This window comes from Pelophylax lessonae, assembly GCF_965119305.1.
Source record: "Pelophylax lessonae genome assembly, chromosome: 2".
Lineage (NCBI taxonomy): Eukaryota > Metazoa > Chordata > Amphibia > Anura > Ranidae > Pelophylax > Pelophylax lessonae.
In genome coordinates, this window is record NC_138769.1 from 209,497,047 (window position 1) to 209,518,269 (window position 21,223).

The 21,223-nt window shown below is 46.7% G+C and overlaps 1 protein-coding gene across 12 annotated transcripts in view; it reads right to left on the reverse strand.

Annotated features, from left to right (window-relative positions):
• Positions 1–21,223, reverse strand: part of CASK (calcium/calmodulin dependent serine protein kinase) — a 651,701-nt gene that overhangs the window by 321,015 nt on the left and 309,463 nt on the right. For all 12 annotated transcript variants that reach the window (XM_082246666.1, XM_082246669.1, XM_082246671.1 and 9 more), the window contains exon 8: positions 276–398. In XM_082246666.1, the coding sequence (XP_082102792.1) occupies positions 276–398 (123 nt within the window). The remainder of the gene's footprint in view (positions 1–275; positions 399–21,223) is intronic.

The following is a 21,223-nucleotide window of genomic DNA, read 5'->3' on the forward strand; positions in this document are numbered from 1 at the left end:
TGTTAACAATCAGACCACCACCTTGGGAATTCACAAAGCAAATCAGAACAAACTGATCCCTTGAATTTTTTTTATTCTTTTACATCCGTTATGCTTAGTATCCTAAAGATAATTTGTAACTTTATTAACGAACATTGAACCCCCAAAGTGTTCATCAGTGAGCCCTCAATTGGATTTTATTAAGAAATCAAATTCCATATATTGGTCATAAGTGAACTCTAGAGTGTTGCTCATCATCTGCTACTACACATATAGTAATACAGTTAAGCTCTTACCTTCAGCCATGGGTGATTGAGTGCCTCGTAGACTGTTATTCTTTCAGCAGGGTCCAGCATAAGCATGCGGCGCACCAGGTCTTTGGCACTTTCAGATATATGGCTCCATTGTCTGGGATTCATCTAAATGATTAGATATAACAAAACCTGCTTAAAGCCCAATCAAATTTAAGTAACCCTTTCACACCCAAAATCAACTTAAGATGCACTGGGCCGAGTTTATCTTCTTAAATTACTTCACCTATGACAGCAAGCAGCAGATACTTCACATGACTCTAAAAATGGTTTCTGATAAGCTCTAACATAGCGATCAGATGCATGCTGAAGAATTTATCGTTATTGAAAGCCTTAAGCCTGCAGATGAACTCTATCTATAGTACCATCTAATAGTGTAATTGTCAGACACAGTTGCATTACTAAAATAAAAAAAAAAATAAAAGCTGGGGAATTTTTATTAAAATATGGTAACACATAAAATCATTTTAAGTCCCTAAAAAAGGTATAAAACTTATTCAAATTTGCTCAGAGTTACTCAGTTTTTACTAACGCACATATTGACACTACTATGGCTTGGACATCTAAGCACCAATAATCTCAGGAAACTTTTATTGGACCGGTATCATGAAAAAAATTGTATTCTGCTAACAAAGTAGATTAAACATGTAATGCCAGATGTTTATTTCTAATTTTTTCTTTTATTTCATGTGCCTTTACTTATAATGCCCCCCTTCTATACATAAGGCCAAGTTGTTCAATAAAAATTACAATGAAGAGGCTGAGGCAGTTTATAATACTGTTAGGGGGTGATCGAGCAGCTAGAGCTTTTTTTTTTTTTTTCTTCTCTTTCTTTAAAGAAGATTTCAAACCTGTGGCTAAAAAGTGACCATTGTAAGCAACCTTGGCAGTATGAACACTGATTCTGTTTGTGTGGTAATGCACATGTGTAGATGTGAATTCGCATAGGGTTTCCATTTCACACTAAACTGCAGCAGAAACATGTGAACCAACCACGTAGAAAAGAAATGGATTTCTGCTTGAAATAAAAAATTTTATACAGATAATTGCATGGGTTTTGCTGCAAAAAGTAAGCATGATTAGGCACTCAAAGTTTACCCAACCCCTTACACAGCCACTTTTGCTGGACAGCATGTAATTTAATAAAAAAAAAAAAAAAAAAAAAAAAAAAGGGAAATTTGTAAACTGGATACTATCAATACATGTTTTAGATATACTGGGAAGAAATGTATCAAAACTGCAGCACACAAATCTGCAGCAGTTGTGCAGGGCAACCAATGAGTTTATATTTTCAGCTTGTTTAGACAAGCTTTGAAAATAAGATAGAAGTGATAGGTGAGAAAGATAGAAGCTGATTGGTTGCCATGAACAGCTGCTCAAGTTTTCAGAAATTCTACTCAATATATACGGTTATAAAATTTTTTTTTTTCTTGCAATATTTTAACTTTAAGCAACCATTCACAAACTCCACCCATCACAAACATAACCTAAGGACTAGTGAACTGCAATAACTAAACATTTGATTGTAATAAAACATATATATATATATATATATATATATATATATATATATATATATATATATATATATATATATATATATATATATATATATATATGGTTTGGGGGGGGTCTTAAACTCTGAAAGCTGTTAAGGGAACAATGAAAAATTAGAAATTTGGATATTTCCATTTTTGCGTACGTTCGACTTTCACCATTCCGCAAAAAAGCGCAATCTAGAATTTACAAATAGTGGTTATTAACTCAATAGAGGTTAGCTTTTATAATTAGCAGGAGTTTTGTAAAATGCGCTGTGTTTTTATCTGCTAATAATGATTTTAGTGGTTTTTTTTTGCAAAAATATTGTTTTGGAAAACATTTGCCCAGATATCATTGTGCCCTAAAAATCAGTAGCACCTTATTTGTATTCTACTGGTCATGTGCTTTCAGAAAATATATGGTTGGGGGGGGGGGGGGGGGTCTTTAACAAACTAAAAGCTGTAAGGGAAAAACAAAATAGAGAAAAAATTGCAAAAATTGCCTGGCCAGCTAAGTTTAAAAGTGGAACACAGGGCCTGGCGGCAAAAGGGTTAAGGGAAGTCTTTCACAATGTCCTAATATGTGATGCATACTAACACATTATCCTCCTAACTTGCAGGGGGGAGTTTTTTTTTCTTTTTCTTTTGCAGTTTACTAACCAGTCATGTAAATGAATGCAAACAAAATGCACAATATTTTTCTTAATTTCAGATTTGGGATTAGTTCTATTCCTATGAAGATGATAGTTTAACCATAGTGCATGTATGAATACTTTTGCTGCTTTGTGTTTCTCCCCCCCCCCCCCTAATTTTTGACCTGGCCGCACAATTCTTTGAAAATTTGTAATCGTGTAATCAATATTACAAAATACATTTGAAGAGAATTAAGCAGTACTAACTGACACTGTTTGTTTGATTCCGGCATATAAACTTGTAAACAGTCAACCTCTACTGCAGATCATAATCTGTAGGCCTCATGCACACTGTCTGTAAAACTGTTTCTCCTGGCAGGAGAAAATCAGCTTTAAAAATTCACCTAAGCTGCATTTTTTTTTTTCAAAGCCACTTAGTAGTGTTTGGTGTTTGGCCATTTATTTCATTTATTTTCTTTTCATAATTATGAAAATGATATGATTTATTATTAGTTATTTTCATAATTCATATATTTTCATATTAATACATTTTAATTTATTCTGGCTATTGAAAAAAATAAATGCTGAAGTGCTAAATGTGCCTAGCGTTTTTTTCATGTTTAGCAGCGTCAAGCATTTTTTCTGCCCTAAGCTCTCCTGCCACTAAAGGTTGCAAAAAGCCTATGCGTGCATGGACACACAGGCTAACAGGCAGGGGAGTTTAGAGGGATGAAAAAAAAATGCCAGACATCCATAGGAATAGCTGTAAAAACGTTCTGTGTGCATGAGGCTGTACAGTTGTACAATGGTAATTTTAAACTTCATTACAGTGTATCGTGTATCTAAACTTGTGGCCACAATACATTTTCGTTTTTCAAGCTAAAAGTGTTTTCAGCAAGTACAGAAAATACTTATTGATCCGGCCACTTCTTTGGGAGTTGAAAAGGCAGCAAAAACAATCTTAGCTTTATATATAATTTGTGTGTGTGTGTGTGTGTGTGTGTGTAAATCTATTTAATTGTCCCTATGGCTGTTGTATATTGGGATAAAAATGTTATTTAAAAAAAAAAGTGTATATTTTCTCAAAGCACATGACCTGTAGAATAAAATAATTGCTACTGATTTTAAGGCCCTGCGATATTTGCACAAATGTTTATCAAATATATACACTAAAAATTCTCTAAATTAATTTTTAGCAGATATAATCACCTCAAATTTCACAAAATTCCTGCAAAATTCCTAGTAAATATAAAAGCTTAACTTGTAGGGAGTTAATAAATACCAAATATTTGTAATTTTTAAATTGCGCTTTTTTGCAAAATGGTGAAAATTGAACGTACGCAAAAATGTAAAGAACCGCGTTTCTCTAAAAATCTGTAGGGCCGAAACAGCGAATTAATTGTCAACTAATCAATTATGAAAATAGTTGTCAACTATTTTCATAATTGATTAGTTGGCCTGCATACAGAATGCATTATTTGTTTACATATCAGGAAATACAGTGAAGCGTACATACAGCTCAGTACACCGTCCATACCCGTCAGAAGACAGTGCAGCACACATACAGCTCAGTACACCATCCATACATGTCAGTAAGTAAGAGGGTAACACGATGTCCCCATTTAAGTGAAAACTGGAAACTACCTTCGGAAGGAAGGACGGATGCGGACGTAGTACCACTTTATCAATGTGAACAACCAGGCAGGGAGAACGACAGGACGCCGCCAGTTCCGACACCCTGCACACAGAAGTGATAGCCACCAAAAAGGCCACCTTCTAGAATAAGGCAAGCAGGGGAATCTCCTGAGAGTCTTTGGAGAACCAACAGCATCAAATTAAGTCCCAAGGTGGCAATGGAGGTCGTACCGGAGGTACCAAGTCTCCTCGCACCCCCTGGATGAAGTTACGCACCAGGGAATGGGTGTCCAATCGCCTTTGGAAGAAAATTGCCAAGGCTGAAACCTGACCCTTGATAGTACTCAAGGCCAGCTTTTGATCAACTCCCCGTTGAAGGAAAGCCAAGATCTGAGCCACCGATAAGAGTGAGAGGGAACCCCAAGAGACTCACACCACACTATGTATGACTTCCACGTATGATGAGAGACAGTAGATCCTCCCTAAGAGGAAGTCTCCAAGGAAAGTCTGTGACTAGTCTGACCAGGTCGGCGTACCAAGTTTAGCGAGGCCAGTCCGGAGTCACAAAAATTACCAGAATCCCTTCCGCCTCGATCCTGCGAAGAAGTCTTGGCAGCAACTTGAAAGGAGGAAAAGCATACATCAGCGGATACTGAGCCCACGGGGCCACCAGAGTGTCTGCGGCGTCTGCAAGAGGGTCCCAGGAGCGGGTCACAAACCTCTGTACTTTTCTGTTGACCCGAGACACCAACAGATCTACATCTGGAGTGCCCCAATGAAGGCACACCTGCTGGAAAACCTCTCAATGGAGGGACCATTCCCCTGCATCCAAACCTTGTTGACTGAGGTAATCCGCCTGCCAATTCTCCACTCCTGGAATGTGAGAAGTGGAGAGAGCTGGAACAAAGCATTCCGCCCAATGAAGGATGTCCGCCACTTCCAAGGCCACAAGGGCCCTTTTGGTGCCCCCTTGGTGATTGACATAAGCCACGGCCATGGCATTGTCCGATTGAATGCGCACTGGACAACCCTGCAGGTGCTCGGTCCAGTGTACTAGGCAAAGCCGGATCGCTCTCAGCTCCAGCACATTGATTAGTAACCTGGACTCTTCCAGGGACCAGACAACCTGCCGAGAACTCCTCCAGGTCTGGAGAAAACGGAATTTTTGTAAAATCTTACCTGTAAAATTCCTTTCTCTGAGTCCTCCGACAGTCGCCGCCTCTTCATATTCGTCACATATGGGGTATTAGACTTTGCTCCGAAGGAGTAGCTAGGCAACAGAATATGTTAACAATAAAGCTTCAACATATCCCACCCTCAAGGGGTGGTCCCCTCAGTCAATACCCTCCTACTTCCTGCAACCATATCTCAGTTTTAGTGGAATAGCAGTAGAGTATACAATCAAACCCCAAAAGAGGGGCGGGGGCGGCGACTGTCGGAGGACTCAGAGAAAGGAATTTTACAGGTAAGATTTTACAAAAATTCCGTTTTCTCTTACGTCCTCCGACAGTCGCCGCCTCTTCATATTCGTCACATATGGGGACGTCCCAAAGCAGTGCAAACATGAGGGGTGGGAAACGCATCCGCGCCGAAAGGCAACGCAGTCTCCACATCAAAGAAAGGAACCTCACCAAAGGAAGGAAACCAGCTGGGCAACAGCAAAAATAAGTGCTCAACAGGAGCAACAACCCAGGAAAAGACAAAAAAACCAGGGGATACAAAACTTATCCCAACAGCCAGGAGTCCCCAACAAGGGACCCTAGGGAACAGCCGCACTAAGAACCTTGCGGCCAAAGGAAGCATCCGCCGATGCCTGAACATCTACTTTGTAGAATTTTGTGAAAGTGTGCACGGTCGACCAAGTCGCCGCCTTACACACCTGGGCTACAGAAGCCCCAAGACGACAGGCCCAGGACGTACTCAGAGATCTAGTAGAGTGCGCCTTCACAGGCACAGGAGGAACCTTCCCCTGCAAAGCATAGGCCTGTTCAATGGTCTGCCTGATCCATTTGGCGATGGTAGAGGCCGAAGCCGCCATGCCCTTCCGAGGACCCTCTGGAAGAACAAACAAGGAGTCCGTCTTTCGAAAAGACTCAGTCGATTTAAGGTAAACCCTTATCGCCCGAACAACATCCAGAGAGTGCAATCTCACCTCCTTTGGATGTTTAGGCTTCGTGCACAACGAAGGCAAGACAATATCCTCATTAAGATGGAATTCCGAAACTCGTTTCGGCAGAAAAGAAGGATTAGGTCGCAAGACCACCTTATCCAAATGAATAACCAGGTACGGAGACTTGCAGGACAAAGCCGCCAGCTCCGACACTCTGCGAGCCGAAGTGATCGCCACCAAAAAGGCGACCTTTTTGGACAACATAGACAACGAGATCTCCCTGATCTGTTCAAAAGGAGCACGCTGTAACACAGATAGAACGAGATTCAAGTCCCAAGGGGGCAGAGGATCCCGCCTCGGGGGAACCAGATGCCGCACACCCTGAACAAAGGTGCCAACCAATGGGTTGGAAGCCACGGGACGTTGAAACAGAACGGCCAGAGCAGACACCTGACCCTTTATCGTAGCCAGCGCCAAACGCTGATCAACACCCGTTTGAAGGAAAGACAGCACACGGGACACCGAGTACGTGCGGGGTGAAAACCCCCTGGACTCACACCAGGCAAAATAGGCCTTCCAAGTACGGTAATAAACCTTCCCCGAGGAAGACTTCCTCGCGCTGATTAAAGTATGAACGACCTCCGGAGAGAGACCCCTCTCCTTCAGGACCTCGGTCTCAACAGCCAGGCCGTCAAAGCCAGCGACTGTAAAGCAGGATGGTATATCGGTCCTTGAGACAGTAGATCGTCTCGAAGAGGCAGACGCCACGGGGCGTCGACCGCCAGATTCACGAGGTCTGCGTACCAGGACCGGCGAGGCCAGTCCGGTGCCACAAGAATCACTGTGTTGCGTTCCGAGTGTAACCTGCGAAGGAACCTGGACAGCAACTGAATCGGTGGAAACGCGTACATCAGCCTGTACTGATGCCACGGGGCCACTAACGCGTCCGACGCGTCTGCCCGAGGGTCGCGCGTCCTTGCCACGAACCTCATCACCTTGTTGTTGAGGCGAGACGCGAACAGGTCCACATCTGGAAGACCCCACTTCGCGCACAACGTCTGGAAGACAGCCGGATGGAGAGACCATTCCCCCTGATCCAGGGTCTGGCGACTCAGATAGTCCGCCTGCCAGTTCTCCACTCCCGGAATGTGAACCGCCGTTATCGCCGGGACATGAGTCTCGGCCCAAGACAGAATGTCGGCCACTTCTCGAGCCGCTCGGGCACTCCTGGTGCCCCCTTGGTGGTTGATGTAGGCCACCGCCGTGGCATTGTCCGTCTGCACCCGAACCGGGCAACCCTGCAGCCGGTCCGTCCAGCGATGAAGACAGAGCCTTATCGCACGCAATTCCAGAATGTTGATCGGAAGGGAAGACTCCCCCTCCGACCAAGTCCCCTGAGCGGACAGAACGCTCAAGAATTCCACCCCAGCCCGACAGGCTGGCATCCGTGGTGATTACCGTCCACGAGAACGGACGAAACGACTTGCCCCCGGACACCAACGGGGACTGGAGCCACCACAGAAGGTTTTCCCTGGTGCGAAGACTCAACGAGATTTGAAGATCCAGAGATTGAGGTCGCCCGTCCCACCTGGACAGGATCTCCGCTTGGAGACCCCGCGTGTGAAACTGTGCGAAAGGAATCGCCTCGAAGGCCGAGACCATCAATCCCAGACATCTCATACACGTCCGCAGAGACGAGTTCGGAACGTCCCTGAGGGACCTGACTTCCTCCCGGAGAGTCCTGAGTTTGTCTTCCGGCAGGAAGACCTTCGCCTGCACCGAGTCCAGTATCATTCCCAGATAGGGGAGACGAACCGACGGACTCAGTGTCGACTTTGGAAAATTTATCGTCCAACCAAACTCCTGCAGAGTTTGCATTGTGACAGACAGGTCCTCCTCCAGACCCTGTCTGGTCGCAGACCGAACCAGAACGTCGTCCAGATACCCCAGGACAGAAATGCCCTGGGCCCTCAATAATGCCAGAACCGGTGCAAGCACCTTGGTGAAGACCCGCGGAGCCGAGGCGAGACCAAAGGGCAACGCCACGAACTGGTAGTGATCCTCCGCAATGGCAAAACGAAGGTACCTCTGATGACCCTCGAATATGGGGATGTGAAGGTACGCATCCTTCAAATCGATGGAGGCCATGAATTCCCCCGGAACCAGGGCAGCCACCACCGACCGCAGGGATTCCATGCGGAACTTGCGAACCCGCACAGAGCGGTTCAGAGCCTTCAAGTCCAGAATCGGACGAACCTTGCCCTCCTTTCTGGGCACGGTGAACAGATTGGAATAAAACCCCCGAAACCTGTCCCGATGAGGCACCGGAACCACCACTCCCTGAGCCCTCAGGTCCCGCACCGCCAGGTGCAGGTCCCGCAGGCGCTCTGGAGACAGTTGAAGATTTGAGGGAAAAAATCTGCTCTCCGGCCGAGAGAGAAACTCGATCTTGTAACCAGATCGAACGATTTCCAGAACCCATCTGTCCCGCACACGGGCCAACCAGGGCTGAAGAAAACCGAGCAAGCGTCCCCCCACCCCAAAACTGGGTGAGGGCGCCCCTTCAGGCCGAACTGTTATGGGCTGCAGGTCCGGATTGGCCGGACTTCTGTTTCCCAGACCAGGGCTTCTTCTGAGAGCCTTGACCTTTGAACGGTTTGCCCTTGTAGTGCGGCCGAAAGGCACGAAAGGACCCCTGAGGGGGCCGAAAATTTGCATGCTTCTTCCCAGAAGCCCCCTTAGCCTTGGGGAAATGGGGCAAGAGAGTGCTCTTACCCCCGGTGATCCCCTTAATCAACACATCCAGGGACTCCCCAAAAAGGCGAGACCCATCATAAGGCAGATTGGCTAAGGTCTTACGTGAAGATTGGTCCACCGACCAACATTTTAACCAAACCAGGCGGCGAGACAACACCGCCACGCTGTGCACACGTGCAGCCAACGGAATCAGGTCCAGGTCCGCATCACACAGATACATGACACCCTGGTGGATCTGATCCACCATATCCAGGGTCGCCGCCGAGGCCGAATCGGCCACTAGAACGCGCCTAAGCATCTGCGTCCAACTTGCGATCGCCTGGGCCGCCATGAGAGAAGCAAACAGAGCCTTAAGCATAGAACCCGTAACAGAATAAGTATGACGGGCAAGAGACTCCAGTCTCCTATCCGTGGCATCACGGAAAACAGGGGAACCCTCTGCAGGAATCGCAGTGGCTTTGTTCAAAACCGCAATTGCATGATCCACTGGTGGAGGCACACACCACCGTTCATCAGTGGCAGGCGAAAAAGGATAACGCAGCTTGAATTTACTTGGTACCGCAAAAGGTTTGCGCAGATCGCGCCATTGATCCTTAACAGCGCGCTGAAAATCAGCATTGCAGGGAAAAACCTGCGGCGTCCTGCGTTTTCTCTGCGTCCCATAAGCCGCTAAGGCAGCGGGGGGACACACTTCGTCCTGCAAACGCAGCGTTTGCTTAATGGAAGCAATCAACTCATCCATGATTGCAAGCTCTTCAGGCGAGCCAGGGGGAGAATTATCGACCCCCTCAACTTCAGCCTCCACCTCAGACCCCACTAGATCAAGAGAGGAGCGGGACCCCGATAAGGAGGCCCCTGCCAGAACAGCCCCATCACCTTCACCCTCAGAATCAGAGGACAGAGCAACTCTGGGCCTTTTAGTAGATTGAGCAGCCACCAGCATTTGCACCTGAGCAGCAAGGCCAGCCACAATAGTGGCTAAATCCCCCCCTGGGGGGGAAACAGCGGTCCCCTGGCTTTCCACCAATACTGTAGGAAATTTGCCCTCCTGAGAATCCATTGCCCCTGTAATGCCAGACAACCAAGGGTTAACTGCCCCTTTTTAGCAAGCGCGGCAAGCGCAGCCCACCGCACCACACTCAAGCACAATGAGACCCCCACAGGGAATATGCAAACTGAACACAGGCAATGGATAGCAAGAACAGAAGGATAAAACCTGAGGAGACCCTCGCCGCTGCTGCTGCCTCGATCGGTGTTCCTGGAAAGAGGAAGTGATGCTGCCAGGGCGCTCTATGTAAGCCTATGGAGGCTACAAGAAAATGGCCGCCATGCATGTAAACCATGCGGCCGGAGCGGGTGCAGGCAAAATGGCGTCGTTTGGCGCCGAAAACGCCGCTCCACAGTGCATTAAAACACATATTACATTCCAATATAAGAATACATGTTAGATCGCCGCAGCGATCGCTGTATATGCCCAAACATGCCAAAAGAAACATGCCCCACAGCACACAGCTTCTCACACTGCCCAGCCTGACACACACAGTGTCATACAGCTCCCCCCCCCCCCTGCAGCCCACAGCATGCAGCCGAGAGATAGGGAGACAAGCAGTGTGAATAGAGGCAGGTTACACAGTCCCAGACTGACACCCCCCCAGACAGACAGGTCCCCACATAAATACACTTACCTCACATGGCGTGGGGGACCCGCACAGGCGAACAAGCCACTGCACATGAGGCAGGGAGAGTCGCAATTCAAGACGCACAAAATGGGGGTTAAGAAACCGCACAGCGTCCAGTGAGGTAGCCACCTCACCAATCATCCCTGCACCGAACAGGGATGGGTCGTTCACTATGCCAGGAGCGTTACCTGGCTGAACGCTCGATGGCAGACTGGGAAGCCACTGACCCACGACCTGCGACCAGGGGGATCAGCCCGAGACCCAGTCCGCATGATCCTCTTCGTCCGAAGAACTAACTAACGCTGACAAAATAACAGCTAATTAAAGTTAGAGAGAAAAACTCAAACAAAATATTAAAAAGAAGAAAGAGTCTGGGACAGAAAGTCCCAGCACAGAGAGAGCCAGCCACTCCTGACAAGCTAGACATTAAAACTGAGATATGGTTGCAGGAAGTAGGAGGGTATTGACTGAGGGGACCACCCCTTGAGGGTGGGATATGTTAAAGCTTTATTGTTAACATATTCTGTTGCCTAGCTACTCCTTCGGAGCAAAGTCTAATACCCCATATGTGACGAATATGAAGAGGCGGCGACTGTCGGAGGACGTAAGAGAAACCAGACTTTTGTTTGCCAGACCAGGGTCGCTTGGACCCACCCAAGGGAGTCTTGAAGCTGACAGTCGGCCCAATATAGGAGCAGTGTCCAGCACAGCATCGCAAACTGCAGTCCCTGCACCAGCTTGTCCAACAGCTCCTCGAAGGCAGAGGGAACCCGTTTCCCCTCCAGGTTACGGTGTAGTAATTTAGCCCATTCAGTCAACATTTGATTGACAAGGGCAACCGTAAACATCGGTCTCAGTGCAGACCCCACCAGGGAGTACATATTGCGGGCCACAGCCTCCGCCTTCCTATCCTCCAGATCCTTAAAGGACAGGGATTCCTTCACTGGAATCACGGTAGCCTTATTCACTCTTGAGACCGGAGGGTGCACTGTAGGTGGCACAGTCCCACTTCTTTATCAGGGACTCCTCAAAAGGGTAGTGTCTAGCAATCCGTTTAGGTACCCCAGGGGAACGCTTTGGGCGGTCCCATTTTTTGAGCATGTTGTTAAAATACGCAGGAAAAGGAAAAAACCTTTGCTGCTCTGAATGGCTTGTGAGTGCCAAACATAACCTGCACCCCAGTCGCAGCTGCATCCTCCAATTTCAGGGTCTCATGCACAGAAACTAGTGCGTCCACAGGCAACTTATCTTGTGTAGCAGTGGAGGTAGAAATGTCATCCTCACTGTCAGAGGAGACAGGGCGTGAGGTAGCAGACCTGGCAGGGAGACTCGCGTCTGCAGTGGCTGAGTCAGACTCAGAACCCGAGGCATGGGTAGGCGGAGGGCGTTTCTTAACACCTCGCCCTTTAAAGACCACCTCCAACCAGGACACAAACACTTCCAGGACAGCTGGGATCCGGAGGGCCCTGCGGCCTCCCAGAGGGGTCAGGTGGGGACACATGATCTGTAGAGTCCATGTTGCACCAGGGGAACCCGTCAGCAAAAAGCTGAAAAGTGACAGAACTTTTTTTGTCAGGCAATCGCGCTGGAGACCCCCAGCAGAGAGAGAGAGAGAGACCCCCAGACTCACTGCATCAAGATGCAGCAGAAGGCACAGAGCATCTGCACGTTTCAGCAGCATGCTCGATCCAAAAGGAAATGAGTTGAGAAACCGCCCAGGGTATGGTGGTGGACGCTCCACCCACAGAAAACCGCCTCCAGGAACTCCCATTCAGAGTCCCATCAGAAAAACCACTGCAAAATGGCCAAGCCAGGTGTACCAGGATGGACGCCGATCTCCCCAGCACGAGGCTACAAGAAAATGGTGGCCTGCAGAGCAGCTAATGACCCTCATGGGGACTCCCCAGACTCCACAAGGGGATCGAGACCCCCCCCCGCACGATCGTCCGTCGCTGCCCCCCGTCCCCGAATCCGGCCTGGAACGCGGTCCCAGCCCCTGGGAGTAGGCCCAAATAGCTCCCAGCATGAGGGGGGGGGGGAGGAGGAGAGGTAGAAGAGGGGGTGCGTGACAGGACAGAGGGGAACACGGGACTGTGAGGGTCCGACTGTCCCATGGAGGGGCCCGCTTCCACCCCAAAATCCGCCAGGGGAAGAGGGGGGGGGAATTTACTCACCATACCAGGAACACAGGCGGGCGCCATCTCCTGACAGGACCCCTCTCCCCCGAAGTGGGGGGGTGTCGGCCAATTAGGACCGCTGCAACTCGGGCCTAGACCCGGCTGTGGGGGCAACCTGGCAAGATGTTTAACTCGCGGGCCAATCCCTGTCCAGTGGGACTATGTCGCTGCTGACCCAGCATGGAGCTAAGGTCTGCGTGCGTTTGTTGGCCGGCTGGGGTGACCACTGGATCTATACATGCAGCCTGTCGCTCAGATCCAGCATAGGTCTCACAGGAAAAAAATCTGGAAAAAAAGCTAATTAAAAAAAATTAACTAGAAAAAAAAAAAAAAAAAAAACTTTGCCAGGACCAGAGATCCCAGCAGGGAACAAGGTCCTTACTCTTGACTAGACAGATTAAAACTGACATCCTATGCAGGAAGAGAGAGGGTGTACCCTCTGGGACTGGACATAGGCGTAGCCAGAACTTTTTCTGTCTAGTGTCCTACTCCTGTAGGGGGCAGTATAACCCTACTGATATGCATCAGGAACTGCGTCCATCAATGAACGATAGAGAAAAATTGCCTCTTTTTTTTTAAACTTTACATATTAACTAAATTATACACCACCCCTTAAGGTTATTATCCGATTAAAAACAAAAATCGGCCAACTAATTGATTATGAAAATAATCGTTAGTTGCAGCCCTAAAAAACTGAAGGTTTTCATAGTTTGTTAAAGACCCCCCAAACCTTATATTTTCTGAAAGCATAGGACCAGTAGAATAAAAGGAACATGCTACTGATTTTTAAGGCCCCATGATATTTGTGCAAAATGTTTACCAAATCAATATTTTCGCTAAAAATACACTAAAATCATTTATAGCAGATACAAACACAGCACATTTTACAAAATTCCTTCTAAATTCCTACTAAATAAATATAAATAAATCTAAAGGCTTAACCTGTATTGAGTTAACAAATATTTGTAAATTTTAATTGCACCTTTTTGCGAAAGGGTGAAAACTGAATGTACATAAAAATGAAAATAACCAAATTTCTCAAAAAATCTGGAGGTTTTCATTTTTTAAGTTTCGCCTTCACTTTGATAAATAGTGAAAATAGGATGTACGCAAAAATTTCTCTAAAAATTTGGAGGGTTTCCTTTTTCACTTACAGCTTTCAGTGTTTATAAAAGACCCCCCAAACCATATATTTTCTGAAAGCACATGGCCAGTAGAATAAAAAGAAGGTGCTACTGATTTTTAAGGCACCGCAATATTTGAGCAACTGTTTATCAAACCTATATTTTAGCTAAAATTACACAAATCATCAATAGTGGATTAATACATGGCAAAATGAACAAAATTCCTACTAAATATAAAAGTTAAAAACCATTTTGCAAAATTCCTGCTAAATTACTACTAAAGCATTGTTCAAGTGGCATCCTAAAGTGTACGCCCATGGAGGGTCATGTTTACCCACATAGGGATGCACAGGAGCGCCCTGTACAGGCAGTCCCATTTATGTCAATTGGGTTGCAACAGCTGCACAGGTATAGCTGTTGTTCCCAATCCGAAATCCGTGTGGGTGTGGGCAAATGAACCCCGAACGCAGACAGTGTGCGCTCAGGGACATGCACGCAGACCTACATGGATCTCAAATTGGGAGCAACGGCTGTATGTGCAGTTGCTACATCCCAAATGACATCAATGGGACTGCCTGCACAGGGATGCACGGACACCTGTGCATCCCTGTAAAGGTATGCTGTGTATGCCCGGTGTGAATAAGGCGTTAGGCTCCTTTCACACAAACAGACCGATTGGGTCTGCCTGTCTGTTTTTCAAGTGGGCTTAATCAGACCACCCATTGTTTTCTATGGAGAGGCTGATGTAAATGGGCATATGTCCCTTTACACCCGCCTGCATCCGATTCACTAAAAACAGAGGGATGGGGATCCCATTCCATCTAGAAGATCAGGTCAGATGGAAATGGACAGGTGGCCCGTTTCCATCTGACTGCCCCATAGAGAACAGCGGGCTGTGTCCGTTCTGCATTAGAGGAGCAGACATGAACCTGTCATCCCCCTGCTCAGTGGGGATCAGCAGAGATCCCTCGCTGAGCAGGTGGATCTGCTTGACAGAGTCCACTCAGTGTTTTTTACTTTTATTTTTTTTACAATTCCATTTTTTTTTTTAAAGGGGGGGGGGGGGGCGGGTTGTAGGCGGGGGTCCTTGGTGAGATATCAGAGATCTAAACAAACCCCCATATCTCTTTACTTAAAGTCCCTCTCTCTGCAGCACTTTACATGAATGAAATAAGCAGACTGTATGGAGACCTTATTCATTCATCAGTCTGGCACATAGTAAACTCTCAGTTTATAGGTGATCAGCTGAGCTGTCAGTGGCAGGAGCCATCGGTAGTGACGGCTGCCTTGGTCCACTGCACTACAGGGAGGGGGCTGATAAACATGTTTAACAAGCCCCCCCCGCCCATCCCCCATACAGCATGACAGCTAGCCGGACACAGTGCCGGTCAGCAGCTGCAGGAGGTGGGAGGGATGGGGGGGGGGGGGAATAAATGGATTGGGTGGGGGGTGGGGGTGCAGGAGCCGGTACGAGTGAGGGGGGGTTACATTCTGCAATCCTCCCTAAGCCCCAGCAGCACCTAAAGTCGTCGGGAGCGGCAGAGGAGGGACGTCAACTACTAAAAAGGTAGCTGCAGGGGATCGGGTTTGTGGTGGGTGTCAGGATCGGGTTTGCGGGTGGGGGGGGGGGATCAGTGCTGGGGGGGGGAAGGGGGAGGAAGGGGAAAGGAAACATGGGAGAAGCCTGGGCAATAGTTGGGAATTGGCACTGCACATATTGATTAGGGTGTGCCCAGGCACACCCCCTGCGCAGGTCTATGAGTGTGTACCAGGCTAAGTGATTACACTACAAATGTTTGACATTTTGTTCAGCAGATAATTACATTAGTAAGTGAAATCCAGTGTTGATTGCACAAGAATCAGGCTCACATCTGCTTCCTCTCCATACGACTTGCTTCTTGCTGATGTCAGCAGCAGACAGGTCACAAATAACCCCTGCACTTCTACTGATCACTACTATTTCCACAATTCAAAGTTCTCAGCTTGGTAAACCTTTGGGTTTACATTCTGTCCTCACAGATAGCAAAGCATCAACATTGCTAGGGCTGTAAAGCATACATACAAGATGACTGCACTTTTTAAATATCAAGGACATTTACTTTTTAGAACCCAATGTTATGATCTACAATTCTACCCTGATACAATTAAAAGAAATATTTACTATATCTTTAAATGGCTTAAAAACATGAAAAAGGTACATTTGATTAAAAGGTTATACCCATGCAAAAATAAAACTTTGCATTTCAATGTGCAATGGTGGGATGAATCGCTTGCCTGCGTCTTACATTTCTAGGAGTCCCTAATGGTTAGCAACTTCACAGTGATTTACATCTCTGCCCCTTGCCAAAAGACAATAAAAGGGGTCAACCTTTTGCAGCTGGACACCAACATTTTTTGTTATGCATTATAGAAGATCCAAACGAGAGTAGTAAAGTTGTTTGGCTCTGTAATTTAACAACGGTTGGGCAGATCTGGGAACATTACAAAACAGGGGTCTCACTGACATTTTGAGCTTTTGTGCATTGCTTTTCGTATTTAGTCATGGTTAGGTTTGCAAGGAATTGTTATGGGTTCAGGAACACCATTTTTGAAATTTCAAACTAAATCCCAGCGAGTCTACTGCTGCATTATAAACCTCCTTTATAAGAGTTATTGGGAAAACAGGCGACACTAGAACCAGGCACACACATCTTGCTGTGTGTCTCAGGTCTATCCTGAGTGAGTTGAGCTGGGAATTTCCTCTGGTTTTGTTTTACATGCGTTGCCCTTCATTGTGCTCCTTGCTTTGAAGAAGGACCGTTCTAGATGAGGGCAGGGGCCATTTGTTTGTTACTGATGTAATATTGGTGAGGGGACACACTGGACACCTTTTCTGAAATTTTGCTGGGTGTCCAGTGTGCCCCTGTTTCTTTGAGGAGGATTGGGCTCCCTCCAGGCTCACATGCCCTCCATCTATCCATATTGAATGTGCTTCCAATGTGAAGGCTCTCATACATTTACAAAAGTTAGGACTGCAGATAATACCGGGGCGCAGTGAAGAGGCTCAGCAGCTTACACGTGTGTGCTAACCACTCTGCTAAATCTGTTTTTCACCTATACTGTTAGGTTAATTAGGTTGGTAAGACTGGTTGGTGATTTGAGCAGGGAATTCCTCCATGGTTTAATTTTGCATGGGTTGCCCATCTATGTGCAACTTGCTGGGAAGGCCAGTTATAGGTGAGGGCAGGGGCCATTTGTTTGTTACAGGTCTTGTTGCTGCCACTGCACTACCATCTACTCGAAGAACCGCATATTACTTCTGGCCAACATTGCTGCCTGCAAAGGCAAAAAGGTACTGCAAAGGTTGTAGGTGGAGTAGAGGTGGTAGTGGTTGCAATGGTGGAAAGGTGCAGTTCCGGAAGGGGTTGCCATGGTTGAAGGGAGTAGAACAGGGGTTTCGAGGTTGTAGTTGTGAGCTGTAATAGAAGAGGGGCGGAACTGAGCCATTGTAAGAGGTGCAAGGGTTGTTTGTAGTGGACAAGAAGCAGAGGTGAGCAGTGGACAAGGGGGTGCAGAGGTGAACAGTATGGTGAGGAAAGCATATGTGATGAGTGTTTCCATTTTAATGTGTATGTTCAGCAAAAATCTCTTCCTAGTTTTGGGTGGAGCAGAGAAGGATTAAAAAAATCTGCCAGGTCTTTCCTGCTGTCTAGGGCTCTGTTAGGGAGATTTATGCTCACTGTCTTGCTGACAATGTTATCACCAGACAGGAAGTGAGAAAAACTTTGCAAACACACACAATCCCAAAAAAAGAAAAAAAAATTGACAAGGATTCTAGCCTTCACCTACTTTCCAAATTAAAAAAAAAACAAAAAAAAAAAAAAACAATTTCTGTCTTCAAAAGAGGAGGGAACGCAACAGTACCAATCGGGTAAAACAATGTCAGCAGGAGAGGAAAGGAAGTGGTCAACAATGGGAATCGATTGATATTTTTTTCAGGGCTGATACTGATACTAGCTGCCGATATTCTGTACACTTAAAGTTTTTATTTTTACACTGTTTAGTTTTTTTTTTTTCCATTTATCACTTTTTTTGCTGTCACAAGGAAATGTAAACATCCCTTGTGACAGCAATAGGCAGTGACAGGTACTCTTTGTGCCGGTTCACATTATTGCGGCTGCGACGATCGCATGTAATTCAGAGCGCACTGCTCCTTCATTACACGCGATCTGATGTGCGGATGCGAATTCAGCCATACACTTTGTATGGCTGAATTCACACTGTATCCGCACCAAACACGCACATGACCCTTTTTTTCAGCCGCATCAGGATCGGATCGCACAGTGGTTCACACTTGTGTGAACCGATCCTGTGCGAACTGTCAGATCGCACTGCGATATGCGATCAAACTGGGGGTGTCGTTAACATTTAATTGACACCCCCTGCGTATCGCATATGGCAGTGTGAACTGCCAGATGTGCGGATGTTATGCAGGAACAGGCTGTAAATTTGCAGCCTTCCCGCATCGCACAAGTGTGAACCGAGCCTTTATGCAGGGAACTGGGGTCTACCCCAAACCCCTCCATTGCACTTAGAATTTGAATACTGTAATTTTTTTTGCAAATCTGGCGCCTTTAAGTCTCCAGTAACCAGAAGTGATGTCATGACATCACATCCGGGTTACTACATCAGAGATCCGATCCCGTCCCCTCTCGCTGCTTGTATTAACAGCCAAGGGATGTAAACATCCCTTGTAACAAAAATAAGCAGGACAGGTCCTCTTTAATGTGAGATCTAGGGTCAAAAAGACCTTAGATCTCACATGTACACTAAAAAGCAAAAAAAAAAGTTTTTACCATGAAAAAAAAAAAAAATGGGCCCTTTAACCACTTTACCACCGGAGGATTTTCCTGCTAAAAGACCAGGGGGTTTTTTGCGATTTTTTACTGCGTGACATTAACGGACAATTGCGCGGTCGTGCGACGCTGTACCTAAACGAATTTCACGTCCTTTTTTTCCCACAAACAGAGCTTTCTTTTGGTGCTATTTGATCACCTGTGCGATTTTTTGATCACGCGCTATAAACAAAAAAAGAGCGTAATTGTTGCAAAAATAACAATATTTTTCACTTTTTTGTATATGAAATTCCCCCCCAAAAAAATGTAAAAATCAAAATTTTTTTAACATTTTCGGCCAATTTGTTTTACGCTACCTATGTTTGGTAAAAAAAAAAAAACGCAAAAAGCGTATTTTGATTGGTTTGCGCAAAAGTTATCGCGTTTACTAACAAAGGGAAAGATTTTTGTCATTTTTGGTGTTTTTTTTAACGAGTAATGGCGGCGATCTGCGATTTTTTTTTGCGGTACTGCGACATTGCGGCGGACAAATCGGACCCTTGACTGACATTTTTGACACTTTTGGGGGTACCAGTGACATTACTGCAGTAATCAGTGCTATATATATGCACTGTTACTGCAAAAATGACACTGGCAGGGAAGGGGTTAACTGTATTGGACAGGGAGGGGTTAAGTGTGTCCTAGGGGCGTGCTTCTAACTGAAGTGGGACATTCCTATTGGTGTAAAAAAAAAGATCAACGGTTCTACATAGTAGAACCATCTGATCTTCATTTTTACACAGGGAGAACTGACAGGCGGCTTGTTTACATAAGCCGCTCTGTCTTTCTCCCGCTGTACCGGCGATCGTAGTGTGACCGGCGGACATCATGTCCGCCAGTCACACTCCCACACTCCTCCGTAAACAAGCCGAGGCGGGCGCGCGCTCGCCCGCTATTGGCTCTAGAAGGAGTGACAGGCGAGCGACGTAGACCTACGTCACTCTGCCTGGCCGGGGCCGACTGCCGCAGTAAATATACTGTGAGCAGTCGGCAAGTGGTTAAGGCTGCCCGGCGGAAACGACGTATGACGTCGCTCCAGTCCTCCAAGGCCATCGAGTAGAGGCCAGCTTGCCCTCACTCGACTTCCTGCCTAGGAGAGGAAAGGACCGGATCCTTTTCCTCCCTCCCAACGGCTCTGGTAAGCGGGCACCTCTCCAGCCACCTATAAAAGTGATCCCGCTACAAATCCGTTGCTGGGACCACTTTTATGTGAAAGAGGACCGCCCGCCCTGTAAAAAAAAAATCCCGGAATTATGACAGCTATTTGCTGTAATAACCCCAGTATTTAACGTCAAAGTAGCAACGTAAAACTGTGGCGGGCGGTCCGTAAGTGGTTAATCCGTTTTAGTTGCTTTGGTGGTAATGAATTAACAGGTGCACTAGAAGGGCAACAATGAGACGACCACCAAAACAGGAATGGTTTGACAAGTGGAGGCCACTGACATTTTTTTTCTCTACTGATCTTTTCTGTTTCTCACTAGTTTTGCATTTGGCTAGGGTCAGTGTCACTACTAGTAGCATGAGGCGATACCTGAACCCTATAGAGGTTGCGCAGGCAGTCCAACTCCTCCAGGATGGAACATCAATACGTGCCATTGCCAAGAGGTTTACTGTGTATCTTAGCACAGTCTCAAAAGCATGGAGGGGATTCCAGGAGACAGGCAGTTACTCTAGAAGAGCCAGACAGGGCCGTAGAAGGTCCTTTACCCATCAGCAGGATCGGTATCTGCTCCTTAGAGCAAGGAGGAACAGGATAAGCACTGCCAGAGCCCTAAAAAATGACCTCCAGCAGGCCACAGGTGTGAATGTCTCTGGCCAATCAGAAACAGACTTAATGAGGGTGGCCTGATGTCCGCTAGTGGTCTCTGTGCTCACTGCCCGGTACCGTCGAGCTAGATTAGCATTTGCCATTGAACACCAGAATTGGCAGATCCGCCACTGGCGCTCTGTGCTTTTCAAGAATGAAAGTAGATTCACCCTGAGCATGTGACAGACGTGAAAGGGTCTGGAGAATCCGTGGAGGAAGTTATGCTTCCAGTAACATCATTCAGCATGACCGGTTTGGTGGTGGGTCAGGGATAGTCTGGGGAAGCATATCCATGGAGGGACGCAAAGACTTCTACAGGCTAGACAATGGCACCTGGATTGCCATTAGGTATTTGGATGAAATCCTTGAACCCATCGTCAGACCCTAGGCTAATGCAGTGGGTCTTGGGTTCTTCCTGGTAAACAACAATTCCCGGCCTCATGTGGCGAAAGTATGCAGTCAGTTCCTGGAGGACCATTGGCCCCTGAGCTCACCTAACCAAAAGCCGATAGAACATCTCTGGGACATTATGTTTTAGTCCATTTAACACAGCCAGGTTGCACGTGGGGCCATACAAACTACTGAATACCATTTTGAATT